Genomic DNA, 20,890 nt, shown 5'->3' on the forward strand with positions numbered 1-20,890 from the left:
ACAATATATTTTTGTTGGGGATTGTTGTCCACAGCTTTCATAAACTTCCAAACTGATGTTATATAACAGTGTAACATGATGATTCAATTATTCTTTAATATGTGACCAGTTTCGGTCAGAGTCATTGTCCAGCATCTGTTATACAAACATCAGCTGAAAAGGGTGTTTCAAAATTATAGCTTATAGTGTTATGTGATGTTATTTCTGAAGTAAGCAAAAATGCTGTTGTGCAGACTAACAAGGACATGTATGTGAAACTCGAAAATCATTGTAGCTGGAAAATCCAAGGAAAAGCCTCTTGTGTCAATAAGTGAATAATCAATATAGATTCATTTACTGATGATTGATACTTCATAAAATTTATGGTTACTATTGCAGAAAGGAGCATCGAACACTCACCAACTTATTGGTCATCATTAAGGAAGTAAATCTTGGTCAGTGCAAAACGTGAGATTTCATTGTAGACATTTCTGTAGTTGGAAGCTGTTGATCTAGAGAGAATATGTACATTTTTAAGGGAGTTCCATGAGGTGAAAATTGATGAATTGGTGTGGCTTCATGAAATGTGTGTCATTTCTGGCCTGATTGTGAAGCACGGCTGGACAGGTGACACAATTAACGTAAAACTGATGGTGTCTTCTGACAAGGAAGGCAGATTTAATCATAAGCATGCAGGCACCTAGCAATGTTTTCTCCCATACTGTCTCCAAATTTTTCAGTAAAATAAGACAGTAAATTATCATGGAGAAATGAATTGTGATATATTTACGAAATGGTTTGTAGTGTCACTAATACTAGATGCTGAGAAACCAGCCAAAACTGTTCTTGATTATGTGCCTAACTATTCTTTGCATTTCAGCAAAGGTCATACCATGGTTAAGTGGAAAAGAAAAAGGTTGTAATGTCCAAGCAAGTGATAATCTTTAAAACAAGCGGAGTGAAAGGAATTCATATATCTCCAGTCATTAGGTGCCAACTTATCACTACCATTTCAACCCAATATAATTGATAGGGGCCCAAATTATGGCTTACCTTGTCAGGAATTTAAAAAATCCTGTCTCCAGTTGAAATTCCCAACAAAAAAACTGTTGATAAAGTCACCTCTGAAGACTGGAAAAAACTATGACACGTATGCAGCAAATCTTGGAGAAAGCGTGGAAGAATGACGTTAGTTTAAAAAATTCAGTGAAGGAAACATTAATGTCATTAATTAAAGACTGTATACGCTTTATGTATCTGTGATAGTGATGAGTATCTGTGATAGTGATGAGAGTCTTGTTAATGAAGTTTTTTCATAGTTATAATGGCTTTATTGTAAACTTAGCATTCTGTTCTATGTAATGAAGCCAAACAAGTGACTACTTATATCTTGACATTCAAGCAGAACATTATACATCACATTTAACTCAAAATTTTCTATTAGAGATCCCTGACAGACATTTGTTTTGGAACAGATGAAAATTTGATTTATTCTTAAGATTTTGTTCAGATAAGATGTTTATCTGAAATCAGTGACAAAAATTTATTGTTAAAAATGAAACTAAAATGAAAATGTAGAGCTACTTTTCCAGAAGAAACTGATGTCATTTCCATCTTTGTATGTTGAATAGTTACAAGATTATGTGTGTTCCATGTGATAAACAAGTCTGTTCTGGGCCTCGACATGCTGTTGCGGTAATATCAATCTTATGGTAATTCTGAAGAGAGTATGCTGGATGACTTACACTATAGCATGTGACATAGTGATCCCTCAGCAGAACAAGGGATAAGGAGATAATTAATTTATCATATGAAATGTTGGCTAAAACACACACATGCACGCACGCATGCACGCGCGGTGAGAAGAAAAATGCAGGGAATGGTGCAGTGGTGTGACTAGGAGGAGGAATAAACTGAGAGAAATAGGAGAAAAGTAAAGACTTGACAAAGGTAAATTGAGGGAAGGAAAACTGTATATTGTAATGAGTAAATAATACTAAAGGAAAGTCGTGCATTATCTCCAGCTACTCTCTCTTCTCCCTCCCAAATGGATTTCAGCCCTTTTATGGATTCTCTAAACACCAATTTGATTGTTTCTTGCCTTTCATCTGCTTCACATATGCCTTATGGGAAAGTGTAATACTATGTTTCCATAGCATTCATTAGAGATTGAGCACCAGCATAGGTGGGGAATGACACAGGAAAAAGTTTTGCAGCTTTCCATGCTACTCTATTCTGTGCAAGCTTCTTCATCTCTGAGTAACTACTGCAACATACATTCTTCTGAATCTGCTTCCTGTATTCATCTTTTAGTTTCCCTCTTTGTTTTTTAACCCCCACACTTCCCTCCAGTATTAAATTGGTGATCTCTTGATGCCTCAGAATGTGTCCTACCAACTGATTCCTTCTTTTAGTCAGGTTGTGCTACAAATTTCTCTTCTCCTCAATTCTAATCTGTACCATGCTCTAGCCATCTAATCTTGTGCATTCTTCTTTAGCACCACATTTCGAAAGCTTCTATGCTCTTCTTGTCTGGACTGTTTATTGTCCATGTTTCACTTCCATACATGGCTACAATCGATACAAATATGAGTGCTTTTTTTTTTTTTTTTCTCCAAAAACCTCGAATAGGCTGTAAATGAAAGACAAGTTCATAGAAAACAATTATTTTATTACCAAACGTTTTGTGTACTTATGGTTACTTTTCATCATAATCACCGAAAAGATTGAGACATTTATCGTACCTGTGGACAAGCTTTGCAATACCCTCTTCAAAAAATGTTCCCACCAATGATGTCAAATGAGCATTGATGCTGTTTTGAAGATCTTCATTGGTTTTAAAGTGCTGCCCTCCTAGCCACGTTTTCAGTTCAGGGAAAAGGTGAAGGTCGCTGGGTGCCAGGTCAGGACTGTACAATAGATGATCAAAAATGTCCCATTGAAATTGTTCAAGGAGCTGTTGGGTTGTGCCAGCAGTGTGTGGACGAGTGTTGTCATGGATCAACACAATTCCTGAAGTCAGCATTCCTCTTCGTTTGTTTTGAATGGCTCTACGCAAACGTCATTAAGTTTCACAATAAGCAGCTATATTGTTAGTGGTTCCTGGCTGCATAAACTCTACAAGCAACACACCTTTTTGGTCCCAAAACATGGTAGCCATAACCTTTCTGTTGTTGAATGTTTGTTTGAATTTTTTTGGTTTGTTTGGTGAATTTGGATGCATTCATTGTTGTGATTGTCATTTTGTTTCCGGTGTGTCATATTGCATCCAAGTTTCATCTCCAATAACAATTGATTTCAAAAATTTCTCTCCTTCATCATGATAACGGTCAAGAAACTTCAAAGCTGACACCATTTGGTGACTTTTGTGGGAGTCCAACAACATTTTTGGAACCCAACGAGCACAAACATTTTTGTAGCCTAAATTTTCAGTAACGATAGTGCTGACAGATCTTGAAACTTTCGGAATTTCCATAGACAAAGCAGTTATGGTGAACGTATGATTTTCTGTAACCATTCTGTCAACTCGTTCAACAAGGTCGGCTGTAACGACAGACTTGCGTCCTTGGCCCCCTTCATCATGTACGTCATTCCAGCCATCTTTAAACTTTCAGCACCATTCACGCACAACACCATCAGTCATGAAGTTGATCACCATGCACTCAGCTCATTCTCTGATAAATTTCTGCTGCACTATTCCCTTCTGCTTGCAGAAACCGAATTACACTTCGTGATTCACACTTGACGGGAACAACAATTGACGGCAGCCATGTTAATGTGACTGTAGTGCAATGCAGACTGATGCCTTGAGGTCAGCAACGGCGGAGTGTTTAGTGCAAGAGTTATGCAGTAGCCTACAGCGCGTGTCCACTTTCTGCCATTCACGTACCTTCTTTTCTAAGTGATAGAAGGTTGGAAAAAAAAAATGACCCTCCTCCTTTTAGAAAGGACTTCTTGACACTTAAATCTATACTTCATGTTAACAAATTTCTCTTCTTCAAAAAAGCTTTTCTTGCCATTTCCAGTCTACATTTTATACCCTCACTACTTCGATCATCATCAGTTATTTTGCTTCCCAAATAGCAAAACTCATCTACTGCTGTAAGTGTCTAATTTCCTAATCTGATTCCCTCAGCATCACCTGATTTAATTCAACTACATTGAATTATCCTTATTTTGCTTTTGTTGATGTTCATCTTATCTCCTGTTTTCAAGAATATAACACAATCATTATTATTATGCTGTCATTTCTGAACAAGTATAATATTTTCCTAGGAATTCATATTTAGTTGGCTGGTCAGCCTGATCCATGATGCACATGTTCTACCTTGGTGGCTGCAAGTAAACATGAGGATAGTAGTTTTCCAGTTCAATATGTCTGTTTTCAGAGGAACACATTTCCTGCTGTGAATGGTTGTTCCGCAGGTTACGTAGTCAAGGGTGTGTGTTCCACAACTGTTTGTAATGAAGTTACACTCCTTTAGATTGAGTTTGAGGCTGCATATTTAACTCCATCTACATCATTTTGCACGAGCCATCATAGAGAGTACATTGAAGACTAATATCATTCCCCTTCTTCCTATTCCATTAAAGGATGGTACACAGAGAATTAGATTGTCGCTAACCTTCTGTATGAGCTCAAATTTCTTATATGATAGCATTGTGGTTATTACATGAGATTATGTTGGCAGAAGTAACATGTTTTTTGACCCATTTTCGTGTCAAATTTTGTGAGAATGCTCTTTCTAATATGAATCATGTTTCTTGCAATACCTACATTGCCGCTTCTTGAGCGTTCTCTTCCATTAATGCTATATGGTAATGGTCCCAGTCTGAAGAACAATACCTAAGAATTGATTGAGCTTGGTTTATGTAAGTGACCTCTTTGGTGCATAGTCACACTTCCTAGGAATTCTCCCAGTAAATCTGAGTGTGGTATCTGCCTTCTCCATGGCTGAATGTTTATGATTGTTCCATCTTATATCACTAGTGACAGAAACTTCAAGTTATATGAAGCTTGTGACAGATTCCAGAGTTTCCAAGTGGAATCCATGCATTATGTACAGTGACCTTCCTTAATAGTATACTGGAGCTTGATAATAGATGTTATTGCCATTTTGGTTCTGGAATAAACCTTGTTAGGGTCAGAAAGTCTCCCCTCTAAATAATGTGTAATTTTTATTCTTGTCAGAAAGTGGCCGTCCACCAGGTATAAAATAGTTGACAAGTAGATAATAAAGAGAGTTGGCACTATCAGCAGCCCAGTTTTGTGACAGTTTTTGAAAAGGATATTTTTTGTGACCTATTTACTTAAAACATTTATAGTTTTAACATACTCATAGAATTAGAGAAGATAGTATATAGCTTGACAGATATGTTTCTTTGACTGTGCTCAGTATATTCCTTTTACTGCATGTGACTTCAACTTTGTGACCTTTTGTAATGTAAATGTACTGATTTCTTGTGACTTCATTCTACATCTATGTCTATAGTCTTTAAAACCACTGTAAAGAGGGTACCCTAGTTACACAAGTTATTAAGGCATCTTCCTCTCCCATTCAAATGAGCACCTCTGATGATTTCTACACAGTTGTGTTCAATAGGCACATTAATTTGGCATAACTTGTGATAATTTGATTTTAGGTAAGCTATACTTTCACATAACCACTATTCAGATTATCAAAAGTTTGAATTTTCAATAATTACACTGATTTACAGATATAAAACTTGAGTTCACAGTGCTGTTTACACTTTCATACATAGCTCTTAAACAGCTGTGGCTCACAACTCTTTAGAATAACTCTGCATTCAGAAAGCTATTGTATCCTTTACAGTGACTTATTTTCTTTCAAGCCTATCCGCATTCTGAATGATGTGTTTTGTCCACAGGGTGAACTTGTACCTGGCCCATTACCCCTTGGAGTTGCAGTAATAGATGCTTCAGTTGTCTTGTTTGGGCAAATTTTTCCAAGAGTGGCAAATAAACACCGACTGCAGATGCTGGATCACTTTGCTGAATGTATCCGTCATGCTAAATCGTCGAGACAGGAGGCAGTACAAATGAATGTTTTCACAGCAGTGCTGAGTGGTCTCAAAGGTCTTAATGAAACAAAGACTTCTCTTGGCCAAGAAGAAGTTAAGAAATCAGCTACAAGTTTAATAATTGTGAGAAACATTCAAAAATATTTGTAAATGTTTGTGATAAGTATTTTCTGCTAATATTTTTACTTAACAGAGATGGACCAAATCTCTGCAAGATTTTGAAATTATTTATTATGTAGCATTTAATCTTCACTATTCATCATAGGTCTTTTTTGCGATTTTAGATTGTTACTGGGAGATCAATCTGTGGTTATCAACAGTTAAATGTGTCAAATATTTCAGGGGAGTGTGTTCATTTCCATAAATGTCAGCTACCCTGTAGAACAGGTGGAAAAATAGTCAGATAATTATTTTACTATAATAATCAAAGGGGCAACTTTCAAAAACATTGTGACCAGTGGCCAACAATTAATTTAATTAAATATTGCTTAACATCTCATTCAGTTTTGTGACTGAAACTTGGGGTGATTGTAACAAAATAAAAATTAAATGTGTACAGTGTGTCTCTGGTACAAGATAAGATTTTTTGCCTGGCTACTTAAAATATGTGTATGTAATTAGAACATCTACTGTTGCTTGCAGGGCACACTGACAAGCAGTAACCCAGTGCTAAGGTGTGCAGCTGGTGAATCACTGGGGCGAATGGCACAAGTAGTGGCCGATGCACGCTTTACTGCAGAACTAGCACAGACAAGTTTTGACCGGCTGAAGTCAGCACGAGATGTTGCTTCACGAACTGGCCATTCCCTGGCATTGGGATGTCTGCACCGGTATGTTGGTGGTATGGGTTCAAACCAACATCTGAACACCAGTGTCAGCATTTTGCTGGCATTGGCACAAGATACCACCTCCCCTGTTGTCCAGGTATGTACTGCACCAGTCATAAACTGTCAGTTATAACACTTTATGTTAGTTGCCAATAAAATATAAAAAGTAGTGTTCATGAAAATGTGTGTGAGGCCTCCCCTTGACTCCAGAAATAATACTGATTGTTTATAGAGAAGTTCTCCATCATCAGACATTTATTGTTATGGCTATTCCAAAATATATATTATTAAATAATGACTGGCATTTGCCTGTGCTGTTTTTTCTTCTTCATTTGATTCAGTTAATTAATTAATTATTGACTATACATAAACTAGAAACAAGTACTGAGTTACTGAATATTTCCCATATATCTAACGTGTGTCTGTCATGTGGATTTATTTTCTATTTGCCACTGTACACTTAATCTGAAAGAGCAATGCGTATGATAAACAGTAATGATATGTGTGTACAGTTCTGCATGTTCATAATAATTAAATTCTTTTTCCAAGGTTTGGTCACTTCATGCTTTGGCCCTAATTGCTGACTCTGGAGGTCCAATGTTCCGTGGATATGTTGAACCAACTTTGTCACTTGCTCTAAAATTATTGCTTAATGTACCACAAACCTATGTTGATGTTCACCAGTGCATTGGGAAAGTTTTATCGGCGTTAATAACAACTGTTGGACCAGAACTTCAGGGTAGGTGTTACACGTGTTACTATATTTAATTTTATAATCTTATTTTTACAGTATGTGTGAGTTGTAATTTCAGTTGCTAACTTAGAACAACCTTTGTTTTACAGGCAACACAACATCAATATGCATGGCACGGTCATCATTTCTTTGTGCCTGTGCTATTATGCAAGATCATCAAGATCCTTTAGTGCAGGCTGAAGCTACATCTTGCCTCCAGCAGCTGCATCTCTTTGCACCACGGCATGTTAATCTCTCATCTCTTGTCCCTACCCTTTGTGTGAGTGTTTCCTTTCTTCTGTTGATGATGTTTCCTCTTATATATGTGTCTTTGTCACTAACTGTTCTGTTTATGGTGCATTAATACCTGTGAAATATTTTACAGAGGACTTTGTCAAGCAATCACCTTCTCCTTCGTAAAGCAGCAATTTCTTGCTTGCGCCAGTTGGCACAGCGAGAAGCAAAAGAAGTGTGTGAACACGCAATGACTTTGGCCAATGAGAATCGAGAGACCAATGTAGTAGAAGGTAAACAGTAACTCATTCTGTTGCAGTGACTATTTTAAATTTGTTTTATTGTTAGGTAGTAGAGGCTTGTAATAGGAGTCTACTGCAACATCTGCAGTAGTAACAATTTTGTCTGTTGATTTAAAAATTATTTATTGAGTTATATTTTTTTGTAATGAATTGTTCATATTGAATTAAACCTTTTCTCTAGAGCTTGCTCTGTATCTGGAAACTTCATGTTTACTGGATCAGAAAGACATACATTTTGCTGATGTGTCTTAAATAATGGATGCATAGGGCCAAAAGTTCCTAGAGTTATGCTTGGGAAGGTGAACTGATGGCACAGGTGGAGTCCTGGCACAGACCACTTTCTGGTGGGAAGAAATTTCAGAGTGGACAAGGATAGTGTGGGCGACAAATGCCAAGAGGACAGAAGTTGCACTGAGACCTCCAGTTCCATGCCTTTGTCCATGCAAACTGCTGCTGGTGCCGTGGGGCCCAGGTTGTACCCATCTGAGTAAGTGCCAAGGGCTGGTGTTCCAGGTCCAATTGAACTGGCAGTGGTGGTGCAGTCAATAGGCGCAGACGGACAGACAGACCCCCCGAGTGTTAACCATCATGAGGTACTGCCCATGGAGGGCAATCACCATGGTCAGCATCCACAGGAGTTTTGTCCTGTATGAGCATGCCCAAGTAGTGGAGCCCAGCAGAAAGCAACCAGCTTACTGGATCTGGGGTTCTGTGGGCTGCTGGGCCAGGTGATGAATGAGAGTACACAGCTGCAACCCACGGAGGAGCTCTGCCGGGCCACGGTTGTGGACAGGGTTGGTCCTGTAGGTGTTCAGAAACATTGTGAGTGCAGCTGTGGTGGTGGAAGTGTCCACTGCTTTTAACATTTGTTGTTTAAATGTTTGCACCATGTGCTCTGGCTCGCCATTGGAGGACGGGTCAAATGGCAGACAGAACTGGTGCCTGATGCCATTGGAATTGCAGAACTGTTTGAAAGTTGTCAACCTGATTTGAGGCCCATTGTCCGACACGATGGTGCAGGGAAGCCCGTTGATGGCTAGAATCTGGACAAGTGCATTAAGTGCGGTGTCAGTGATGCATTAAGTGTGGTGTCAGTGATCATAGACATCATCCTGACCACATGTGGTTAGTTAGAATAAGACCCGTGACAATGAGCCACATAGAGCCAAGAAAGGGGCCAGCAAAGTCCAAATGAATGCAGTCCTTGGGGTAACAGGGGCAGGCTAGGGAATGAAAGACTGTTGCAGAGCAGCCTAGTACCAGGCACAAGTAGAGCAGCTGTGCACCATGGCCTCCACATTTTTGTTGAGTCCTGGCCAATAGCCATGTTGCCTTGTGGGGCCTTTCGTCTGTGACATACTACAGTACTCACAATGAAGGAGCTACAAAACATGAGGGCAGAGGGTAAGCGGGATGATGACACGGTGATTATCCACTTCTGTGTCAAGCAAGAGAACACCAGAGATGACTGACAGATGATGGGAGAAGTGAGCCCAGATCTGGAGATTTGGATCGGTGAACTTGGAAAAATAAATGGGCTACCCGTGGAGCACGTGATGTGTCACAAGACAGAGTCATGATGTGTGTCAGCAGTGATGAGAATAACTATGATGAGAAACTTGGTGCTGTCATCCCACATTGATGTGGAGACAGGAGATGTCCTGTTGGTATGGTTCTGAGGGCAGATGAGAGAGAGAGCATCCACATTTGCGTGTTGTGCCATATAATTAATGGTGTAATTGTAGGAGATGAGGAAAAGTGCCCAACATTGGAGCCATTGTGCTATTCACTCCAGAAACCTCGGCCATGGCCCAGAGAGTGATACCAGTGGTTTGTGGTCTGTAATGAGGGTAAACTTGATCCCAAATAGGTAAATATGGAACTTCTTAATGCCAAAGATAATCACCTTTCTGAACTGCAAGTAGTTCTTTTGAGTGGGTGTCAGCTTCTTTGACGCGTAAGCAATTGGTTGCTCAGTGCTGTCATCAATCCTAAGTGTGAGCACTGCGCTAATGCCATAAGGGGAAGCAACAGTAACCAAAACTGGAAGACATGATGGAGGAAAGGGCGTAAGGCAGCAGATGCTTCAGCTGTGTGAAAGCATGCTTACAGGCAGCCGTTCATCTGCACTGAACACACTCCTTCCACAACTGGTTGAGCAGGTGCAAAATGCATACTACTTGTGGGAGGAACTTGGATTATAATTCAGCTTTCCTATTTCCTAAAAGAAGCCTGCAGCTCCTGTCAGTTTAGGGGGTTGGGGGGGGGGGGGGGCAGGGTGGAGAGTCTGTAGCAGAAACATTGCAGTCAGTGAGCTGGATCCCTTCTTTGTTAAGAAAGTGTGCATCATATTCCACTTGGTTCTGAAGAAACTGGCATTTGTGTAGGCAGCACTTTGAGCCCTGCTTCATGCAATTTAGTAAAGAGGGTGCAGAGATGCATATGGTTCTGATGATAGTACCTGTGGCAGTTAAGTCATTGACATAATTATTACAAGCAGGGATGGACATTGTTAACTGTTCCAGGTAACTCTTAAAGATTGCCAGAGCAGAAGATGTCCCAAAGGACAATTGCTTGTATTTGTATAAGCCAGAGGGAGTGTTGATGACCATAATGCACTATGATTTCTCATCCAGTGGAATTTGCAAACATGCATTAGGAAAGTCTATCTAGTAAAAATATCATCTCCAACAAACTTTGTGAGGGGGTTATCTGGATATTGCATGGGGTAGATTTCCACCTGTGCCTGGGTACTGACTATGGGTTTAAAGTCTCTGCACAGCTGGAGGGATGCATTGAGTTTCTTGACCTATACCAGATGTGTGGCCCGAGTGCTGGTTTCAACAGGTTCTGCCAGCCCAGTGTCATGGAGGTGATAGAGTTCCTGTGTAGCGGCCAACCATAGGGCAACGGGAATGAGCTGTGCGTGGCAGAAGTGGGGCACTGTGTCTGGATGCAATGAGATACGCGCGTGGAAGTCTGTGGCACACCTCAAACCAGGTTCAAATACACATTCAAAGAAAAGTAGCACAGAGGTTGTAGAGTTTCTGGAATGGAACTGTGTCAGAAATAACCTCAACTTCACAGTGATGGAGAATTCAAAGAATGAGAAATCATCCAGACCAAAAATGTTGCCGGCCAAGTGACTTGACCACAGGGTTATCGGTCATGTGAACTTTTTGTAGTCAGCAGTCACTATGAGTTGATCACAGAGAGGAATCAAACAGTTACCATAAGTGATAAATTTGCAGGACAGTGGGGCAAAATCAGGAGAACCAAGATGAGCATACATTTGGAGATTTATTAAGGAAATGGTAGCTCCTTTGCCCACCTGAAAATGGTACGCAGTCATGAGAATGATAGACAGCGTAGTAGCAGAAGGATTGCCATAGGGAACAATTGCCTTAAGTTCGTGCAGCGTCCTTCAATGCCTGTGAGGAGTAGGATCCAACCATCCTGATGGTTTATGACAGACATTAGGAGAGGCCCATCTTTCCCATAACGGGTGCAATGCACTCGGTGATCCTGACATTCCATATGTAAGATTGCTGTGAACCAGTCAGGACATGACGGGAGACCCCATCGTTTGTGCCGATAGGGTGTGACTGGCTGTTCGGAGGCCATTGACATGTCCAAAATCGATGAATTATGATGCCGCTGTCGGGAAAAACACTCAAGAGTCTGCCCCCTAGGTGGTGGCTGGACCACTGATACGTGTGGGCAAGCCATGAGGCATTCATTGGCTGTGCAATGTCAAAAGAGTGAGCAAGGAAGGGTTGTTGAATTTGATTGCAGCAATGCATCCATCCAGATCAGGAAATAATTGGATGGCTGCATCATGGAACAAAGAATTTGCATATTAGATTTTGCAAGTGAAATCCTAATGTCAACTCAGCCCTCGCAAATCAGTCACCCACAAGTGGTATTACTGATGAGATTGCTTATGGTGCTGATGGAACTAGAGGCACAATGTAACCACACTTAATTGTTGTGAATAATAATTCAACAGCAACAAACACATCTCCTCAGACATTAGCACGACAAGATTTGAGATTGGAGCCAACTTCTTTAGAAAGAAAAATGTTGCCGGGAAGCCCAAGAAAGGAAGAGTGACAGTTGGAGAGCATCATCAGAAGCCTGCGAGGAGAGGTGCTGTTTCAACCACTGAAAATACACGTCCCAACCCTCTTTGGCTTCGCTTAATGGCAAAAACACAGGTGGATGGCTTTCCAGCTGGGAAGCGACCATAGCCTGGAGGGGTTGGATACCCTGAATATGCAGCTGATCCTTTGAAAACTGAATTTGCTGCCGGGGCAAATCCTTCTGTTGCCAGTGCTGCTGTTGCTGTTTTCGAATATGCTGTTGAACTGATGTTGCAGGAGAAGTTGTTGCTGTTGCTGTTCCACAAGGAGCATGAGACTTATATCCATGGGGTGCCACTAACTATTTAGTTTATTGCCAATTATAGTAATGAAATTGGACTAGATCAGGAATTGCTCGAAAACCAGTAGAAACAGGCTGACCGGCTGAGGGCCTCACAGTGAGCTGCCTCGGAGTAAACAGATGAATAACAACGAGAGGAAGACAACTAACGGAGATTGCTTGGAAGATTAACAGGCCCAGTGAGTAATTGAAGAGAAAAAAACCAAATATGTAGCAAATTCAGAACCGAGACAATGATGTGTAGTGAGATCAATACAGTAGTGCAGAGAAATCACAATTGACTGCCGAGCTGCTGTGCAACTGGCTTTTAAGGGCAGCCACAGGTGCTGACAGACTGACAAGGCAGAGTGTCCTCACAACAGCATTTGCACTACGGCCGCAAATATAGCAGTACTGTCTAGTGGCTGTTGTTGAGTTCCATACCTTCCAGTGAGCTTTCAGACTCACTCTCCCGGGATACCAGAATGGACACCTAAGAATATAGAAGTTTCAACCTTATTTATTATTTCCTGGTCCTGTGATAAATGTATCATTGGTGTAGTTCCTCTAGGTGTGAAAAACTGAATATGTTGCTTCTTTCTAAAACTGAGAGTGAAGCCATTTGCAGAAAACAAATGAATGATACTTTTAAGAATATTGTTGCTATATGTATGTTGCTATACCTATGCTTGGATTGATTACAATACTTTTGTCATATCTGCCTGTTGTATATTACATGGAAGATTGTTTACATGTATAAGGAACAGCAGCAGGCCTAAGATTGAGACTTGGGGAACCCCAAACATTATTTCTCTCCAGTCAGAATAATTTGCCCTGATTACGTTGGTTGAGTTACTAAATACAACTTTTTGCATTCTTTTGGTTAGCTATCACATTATCCATTGTTTGGCTCTACCATGAAGCCCATAAAGCTTCAACTTATTGAGGATAACACTGTTATTCACACAGTCAAATGCCTTAGATAGGTTTCAGAAAATACCGACTGATGCTATTTTATTATTTAATGCCTGTAAAATCTGGTGAATGAACATGTAAATGACATTCTAAGCAGAGCAACCATTCTCAAACCCAAACTGTGATTTGCTGAAGATATTATTGTTGCTAAGGTGAGATGCTTTTCTAGAAAACATCAATTCTCAAAAAAATTTGAAAATGTCAGCAGTGAAACAAGGGGTAGTTATTGACATTTCTCTTATCACCTTTCCTAAAGCTGGGTTTGATAATGGCATATTTCAGTCTCTCTGGAAAGGTGCCTTGAGTTAATGAGGCATCACATATTTCAGATGAGACTGGGCTTATTATATGGAAACAAACCTTTAGTAATCTATTGGAAACACCATCAAAAACAGATGAGCTTCTATTTTAGGAAAAATGTATAATGGGAAAATGTAAATTTCCTTAATTTCAGGAAGAGAAGTTTGTGATAAATTCATATAATTGAATTTTATGAGAGTTGCTTTTTCAACATATCTCTGTGATTTTTCTCTTGAACTTTCTGTCCCTATATTTCCTACTATATTTCAGAGCTTTTTATCAAACATATTTGCAACCTGATACTCATAGTTTATAGCCCTTCTATTTAATTCAATAATGATGTTATCCTGTTTTGTGGCTTGTCGTTCAGTCTCTTGTTTTGCTACATTCCATATAGCCTTCAGTCTGTTGTTGGAGTTACTGATTTATGACATAATGTGCATGTTCCTTGATTTTTTAATAACTTTTATCAGTAATCTTGAGTAGTTTTTGTAGTGTGCAACTACTACTGGTTCTGTACTTGGCCTTGGTTGTGCTTCTGTTATTGACTCCCTTGAGTTCATTGTGAATAAAACACACAAACAGTACTGTTCTCATTTTAATAAAGCATGTAAATGTAAATATTCTGTGCATTTTATTTCTTTAGGCTTGGTGATAACAGAGAGTGGCTTACCAGGTGTGCTGTTCTCCATGTTGGATGCAGAGACTGATGGTCATCTTATCAAAGATATCCATGACTCATTGACAAGCATGCTGCAAGTAATGGCAGCAGAAAATCTGTCACAGTGGCTCTCACTGTGTAAAGATGTCCTTACAGTTGCTACAGGTACATTCAATTATTTGCTTTTTTTAAATATGACTTATATTAATAGTTAAAAATTGCAGTCGCCTGTTGGAGAAGTAATTGAAGTAATATTTTGCATCGTCAGTTGTAAAGTACATCTACATCTACATTTATACTCCGCAAGCCACCCAACGGTGTGTGGCGGAGGGCACTTTACGTGCCACTGTCATTACCTCCCTTTCCTGTTCCAGTCGCGTATGGTTCGCGGGAAGAACAACTGTCTGAAAGCCTCCGTGCGCGCTCTAATCTCTCTAATTTTACATTCGTGATCTCCTCGGGAGGTATAAGTAGGGGGAAGCAATATATTCGATACCTCATCCAGAAACGCACCCTCTCGAAACCTGGCGAGCAAGCTACACCGCGATGCAGAGCGCCTCTCTTGCACAGTCTGCCACTTGAGTGTATTAAACATCTCCGTAACGCTATCACGGTTACCAAATAACCCTGTGACGAAACGCGCCGCTCTTCTTTGGATCTTCTCTATCTCCTCCGTCAACCTGATCTGGTACGGATCCCACACTGATGAGCAATACTCAAGTATAGGTCGAACGAGTGTTTTGTAAGCCACCTCCTTTGTTGATGGACTACATTTTCTAAGCACTCTCCCAATGAATCTCAACCTGGTACCCGCCTTACCAACAATTAATTTTATATGATGATTCCACTTCAAATCGTTCCGCACGCATACTCCCAGATATTTTACAGAAGTAACTGCTACCAGTGTTTGTTCCGTTATCATATAATCATACAATAAAGGATCCTTCTTTCTGTGTATTCACAATACATTACATTTGTCTATGTTAAGGGACAGTTGCCACTCCCTGCACCAAGTGCCTATCCGCTGCAGATCTTCCTGCATTTCGCTACAATTTTCTAATGCTGCAACTTCTCTGTATACTACAGCATCATCCGCGAAAAGCCGCATGGAACTTCCGACACTATCTACTAGGTCATTTATATATATTGTGAAAAGCAATGGTCCCATAACACTCCCCTGTGGCACGCCAGAGGTTACTTTAACGTCTGTAGACGTCTCTCCATTAGTAATAGTCAGCTGCTTAGACAGCATCTGAAGAAACACTTCTATGTGACAAGTCTCATCTCTTGAACACAGGCAAAACATTTTACAGTTATAATTGCTGATAATAAAGTAACATGTTACAGTTGGAGAAGAATTATTAGCCGCCTGAAGTGGCCGTGCGGTTCTAGGCGCTGCAGTCTGGAACCGCGAGACCGTTACAGTCGCAGGTTCGAATCCTGCCTCGGGCATGGATGTGTGTGATGTCCTTAGGTTAGTTAGATTTAACTAGTTCTAAGTTCTAGAGGACTAATGACCTCAGAAGTTGAGTCCCATAGTGCTCAGAGCCATTTGAACCATTTTTTGAAGAATTATTAACTGTTAAAAGTGTTACAGCAAACAGTTCAAATTGTCGACATGTTGCAAAATTTTTCTTCTGACGTGTTGCAGGAAGCTTCATGATGGTGTAGAGTGTAAATAATTTTTAAATTCCATTGCCAATAAAAGTAAACACCAGGACAAACAGCAGTAAATCTGACAACACAGTACCAACAAGTATAAAACTGAATGACATTATCATTTGAAAAAGATACATCTCTTTTAGACCATGTTTAGTCTATGCAATGGCTGTTTCATCAGGTATGATATCGTAAGTCAGAGCCCAATTTGAGTGAAGAAGTAGAAAAGACTGGAATGTGGCTACAATAAAAAAATCTCATTAAATTGCATAAATCTTAAGAGACTAGACACCAGGGTATGTAGCAGAAACTCACTCCTGACACTTCATTTCACTGCCTCAAACCACCTCCTGTTCTGAAATCTTGTAATGAGTTGAAATTTTAGGAGGGTAACTCATCTGCAGATATGATTTTACAGTTGTGATACATATTGAAAAATTAAAAGCAGCAGTGAGGTGGCCTCACTGGACACTACCTTAATTGGCTAAACAAACAAGAAATGCACAACTGGCATTGTTTCTCCACAAGTAACAGCAGAAAAACACAGCCCTCAGAAGCTTGTTGCTGATTTGTAGCAGGATACCAGTTGTCGGCAACATCCAAATAGTTTGCAACAGGTCTCCCCCCCCCCCCCTCCCCCCATCCCTCTCTTTTAACACCCACTAATGTTACTTTAGGGCCAATATAATCCAGTAAATATGACAGCAGTTCAAATGGCTCTAAGCTCTATGGGACTTAACATCTGAGGTCATCAGTCCTCTACACTTAGAACTACTTAAACCTAACTAACCTAAGGACATCACAAACATCTATGCTCGAGGCAGGATTCGAACCTGCAACTGTAGCAGCAGCATGGTTCCGGACTGAAGTGCCTAGAACCGCTCGGCCACTGCATGACATCAGTGGTTGGTCTTGTGGCACTGTTAAAAAATCTGTATATTAAAGCACCCACTTCCCAGTTAATTAGTCTTTATCTTGAGAAAGGCTGCTGCAAGTCGGCCCAATGCTGGTTTAAAAAGTAGTATAAGAATTTTACAAGACGATGCAACAGCACACCACAAGGACTGTAGTGAGACTGATGCCAGCTGTTGAAGCCTGCGTATCTAAAACAGTTTTAAGTTATGTTCATTTGTTACATAGATGACATGCACAGTTTCTATTTAAATGAAGTCGAATGAGTTAATTTGTGTATACATGATTTGTTTCACATGATTTGTGTCTGTGTTTATCAACAGGCTGGCCATTTACAGTTTCTTAAGTAGCAAAGTGGGTTATTTTTAATAAGCATGAACATTTATCACTACTCAAGTTACAAGTGAGACACAAATTTACCTTCAAAGTAAATATCTGTGTCTATCGTACTACAAATAATAGCAGTATTAATGAAATAATCTTCTATAAAACGAGAGTTCCAGTTTAGATTTTAAATTTGTTTTGTTACCTCTGACATGTTATGTTACTGGGCCAGTTGTAAAACCTGTTTATTATTTCTCACAAAAAAAAGAAAAGAAAGAAAAAAAAAGAAAAAACTGTTGGTCACAATTTATAATTACAAAGTAATTAACTTCACCTCTTCTGCAGTTCCAACCAAAATACAGTTTTGTGGAATTGGCTCCAACTAAGTCCCTGGAGCCAGAACAAAACACTGAAATGACCAACACACGAAGAACTGTTTTCCAAAGGAGAATCCTCGGCTAGATCTAGGTGACGGGATCTGCCCACAGTGCTCCTGGGGTTTACTTATTCTCCAGCAAGAGATATGCTGCCATCAAGTAACTTGTGACCATATGTAGGTGTGGTCTTGAGATGCAGCCAGTGGCCTCTTGCTGTTGCCTTACAAGTTACCTGGTGACTCATAGCTTTCGGTGTGCCTCCTGGTGGTCTGGGTCTATACTTGAAAATCCCGTGTGACTGCTACGGACCATGTGAGCATAGCTTTCCACAACTCGCGCATTATAGCCATCTGCGTGTTGTGGCTGGCGTCCCGAACACTGTAGCACCAGTGGTCTAAGATTTTTATTGCTGCATGTTCAGCTCATTTATGAACCATTGGTAGCTTTAGTAATAAATATAAGTTTAATTTTTCTTCTGGTGTTATAGTCATGTACATTATTCAAATTGCAATGGATTATTTATGATTAATTTCATAAGCAGGTATGTAAAATACCCAAGAAAGTTTTGCACTGCCCTTATGGCCTGCATAATTTTTTAATTGGATACCTCATTTTCAATAATCTGTTCACCACAGTAACAGAGGTAAAAGTATACCTCCAGTCTCAGTGCAGTCTTTCAGGCAGCACTGTGTGTGCAGTTGTGAACTGGACAGTGCAGCTTGTATACATATGGCAAGAAAGTTATATACCACAGCAATGTTACTTAAACATTAAACTGTTATGAGACACTAACCATAGAATATCTGCCTCATGGTTGTTGCCAGTGATCAGTAACACCACTTGGTAACCACTACCAACAAATTGCAGTTCTTTGGTACCCCAAGGAGAATGCAATGAAACTACACACTTCCTTCTGAGAGCACCTGGAGGACCATGTTGCCCCAGAAAGTTCACAACCGTCTCCACACAATGAATTATACCTCCATTACAACAGCTGTACAAACCCTATAGTGCAATGGTGTGCAAAAAAAGTGGATAATGGAAAACTCCTACTGGAACATGAATCAATGTCATTGGATTCTGTTCACCGCTGACTGGAGGATTTGTCTGATAATCAATGCAGAAGAGTTTTGAGGTGGCCAGGTGCCCGACGCACATCTCAGGAGCGTGTCCCAATGGTTCAGCAGAGTCCATTTCTACAAAGAGCATTTTGCCAATGGGTTTGTGTTTTAAAAATGTAATGAATGAGCAAACTACACCCACCTTGTTAACACCTTCCTCCTAGAGCAAGGAATCAGTGGAATGAATTGGAAAGACCTGTAGCACATGAACACAATTGAACATGCTTTGGACAAGTTTCAACTTGCAGTGCAATTTCACATGTAATCTCTGACAGACTTGATGATGTCAGGAGGTCTGTTGTCAAAGAAAGAGACATTCTTGAGCTGTAACATCTTGATTACATTCTGTCCAGCATGCCAAAGAGGATCTGACCATGTTACAGTGTGTAGTATAGAGCAGCATGATGCTGTATGTTACCCAGTATCAGATTTTGATTTCATTGATGATGTGTGAAGATCTGCACTTTCAGATTGCTTTTATTCTGCTATTTTTTTTATTTCAAAGTAAAGCTCATTTTTTTTTATTTTTTCCCATAAAAGTTATTCTCATGATATTCAGATGCACAGAACTTTTCTTTGAGCAGGTGAGGTGTAGTTGGAAACACCACATATTATTCTCATTGATCACATTTGTAAATCAATACTTGCTTCCTAAGTGATGAGTCACCCCCAGAAAATTATGCCATAAGGCATCAATTTTATGAAGAACAAACTTAATTATTTGAGAAGCTTAGTAATATGTTTCTCCTAGTGCTCTGTTCTGTTCTGCTTTGTTTTGTAAGAATGAATGCTTCGTTAAATACATGCATTTTCTCCTCTCTGTTTTGTGTGTATCTGTTGCAACTACTTCATGAAGCCACCACAATAAGAAAGAGGGCATACAATTATTTTGTCAAAAGTTTATTCCATTTGCCCCAAATATGCCATACTGTAATTTCTGAAATGTTTATTTGCTTTCCACAGAATCAAGTATAGGAGAAGAGGTCATAAATGTGGCTGTGTCAACTGAAGGAGAAGATATTGAAGGGGATGATGACCAACTAAAGTTCCATGCTGAAGATGACCAGGTGACTCATCCTGCTGTTCAACCCCGGTGGCCAACTAGAGTTTTTGCTGCAGAATGTGTTCGGAGAATTATCATTGCTTGTGAGGGCAATAAAGCAGCTCATTTTGATCTTGCATTGGCCAAGGAAATGCAGCTTACTAAAAACAGAGGTACTGTGATCATTTAAGTCATGGTGTGTTATAATCATTGTGGGTGTAAATAGTGTTTCTGTTTAAATCTGAATATACTTTTTTCCTTGAACATGTCTGGTGTTAAACAAAAGCAATATTATATATATATATAATATTATGAAATAGATGACTATTGACTGCAGATGCATTCCTGAACAGTGTGGCTACATACCCATTAGTGAATTTTGTGCAGTGGTGCTGAACTTCACTATAAATGCAATATCTATGTGGGAAGTAGTACTATATCATGCAGTAGTATATGTCACATTTCATGCAAATCCAACTTTTATTGACATTGACAACTGTCACTAAAACACAAGTGTATTGGAATTTGAGTGTTAGAATGCCAAGCTCCCTTTAAAAGCCTTCAGATGATTTTCGATTATTGACTCAACTGCTTGCTTTTCCAGAATAAGCTCAATTCAACAGTTAACATCTCCAAGTGGTTGATCTAATTAAAGATGGCATTACATGAAATGCCAGTTGTTTGATCACATCATATAACGTTGATAAACATGTGCAAAGCATTTGAAAAATGGTTTCTACAGTTCAAGAATGCAGGACACAACTGTACCAGTTATCTGTAAGGTACAGAGCTCGTATTATTATTATCCTGGATGAGGTTGTATGTTCGGATCGTGCTATCATCTGGAATTTTGGTTATTGTATTGTCACATTTGCCTTAGCTGCATACTTTTTTCCTCAGACTTGGCCCCAATAGTCCAAGTAACAGTATTTGATACAAATGTCTACATTAATTTGAGGGCCCTGTATGGTCTTGAACGA

The 20,890-nt window shown here is 39.7% G+C and overlaps 1 protein-coding gene across 1 annotated transcript in view; it reads left to right on the forward strand.

Annotated features, from left to right (window-relative positions):
- LOC126248228 (HEAT repeat-containing protein 5B) overlaps window positions 1-20,890 on the forward strand; it is a 250,516-nt gene that overhangs the window by 158,386 nt on the left and 71,240 nt on the right. Inside the window, exons 19-25 of the mRNA XM_049949054.1 lie at window positions 5,869-6,144; window positions 6,664-6,945; window positions 7,398-7,587; window positions 7,692-7,861; window positions 7,967-8,108; window positions 14,461-14,640; window positions 19,832-20,083. Of these exons, the coding sequence (XP_049805011.1) occupies window positions 5,869-6,144; window positions 6,664-6,945; window positions 7,398-7,587; window positions 7,692-7,861; window positions 7,967-8,108; window positions 14,461-14,640; window positions 19,832-20,083 (1,492 nt within the window). The remainder of the gene's footprint in view (window positions 1-5,868; window positions 6,145-6,663; window positions 6,946-7,397; window positions 7,588-7,691; window positions 7,862-7,966; window positions 8,109-14,460; window positions 14,641-19,831; window positions 20,084-20,890) is intronic.

This window comes from Schistocerca nitens, chromosome 3 (genome assembly GCF_023898315.1).
Source record: "Schistocerca nitens isolate TAMUIC-IGC-003100 chromosome 3, iqSchNite1.1, whole genome shotgun sequence".
Classification (NCBI taxonomy): Eukaryota; Metazoa; Arthropoda; class Insecta; order Orthoptera; family Acrididae; genus Schistocerca; species Schistocerca nitens.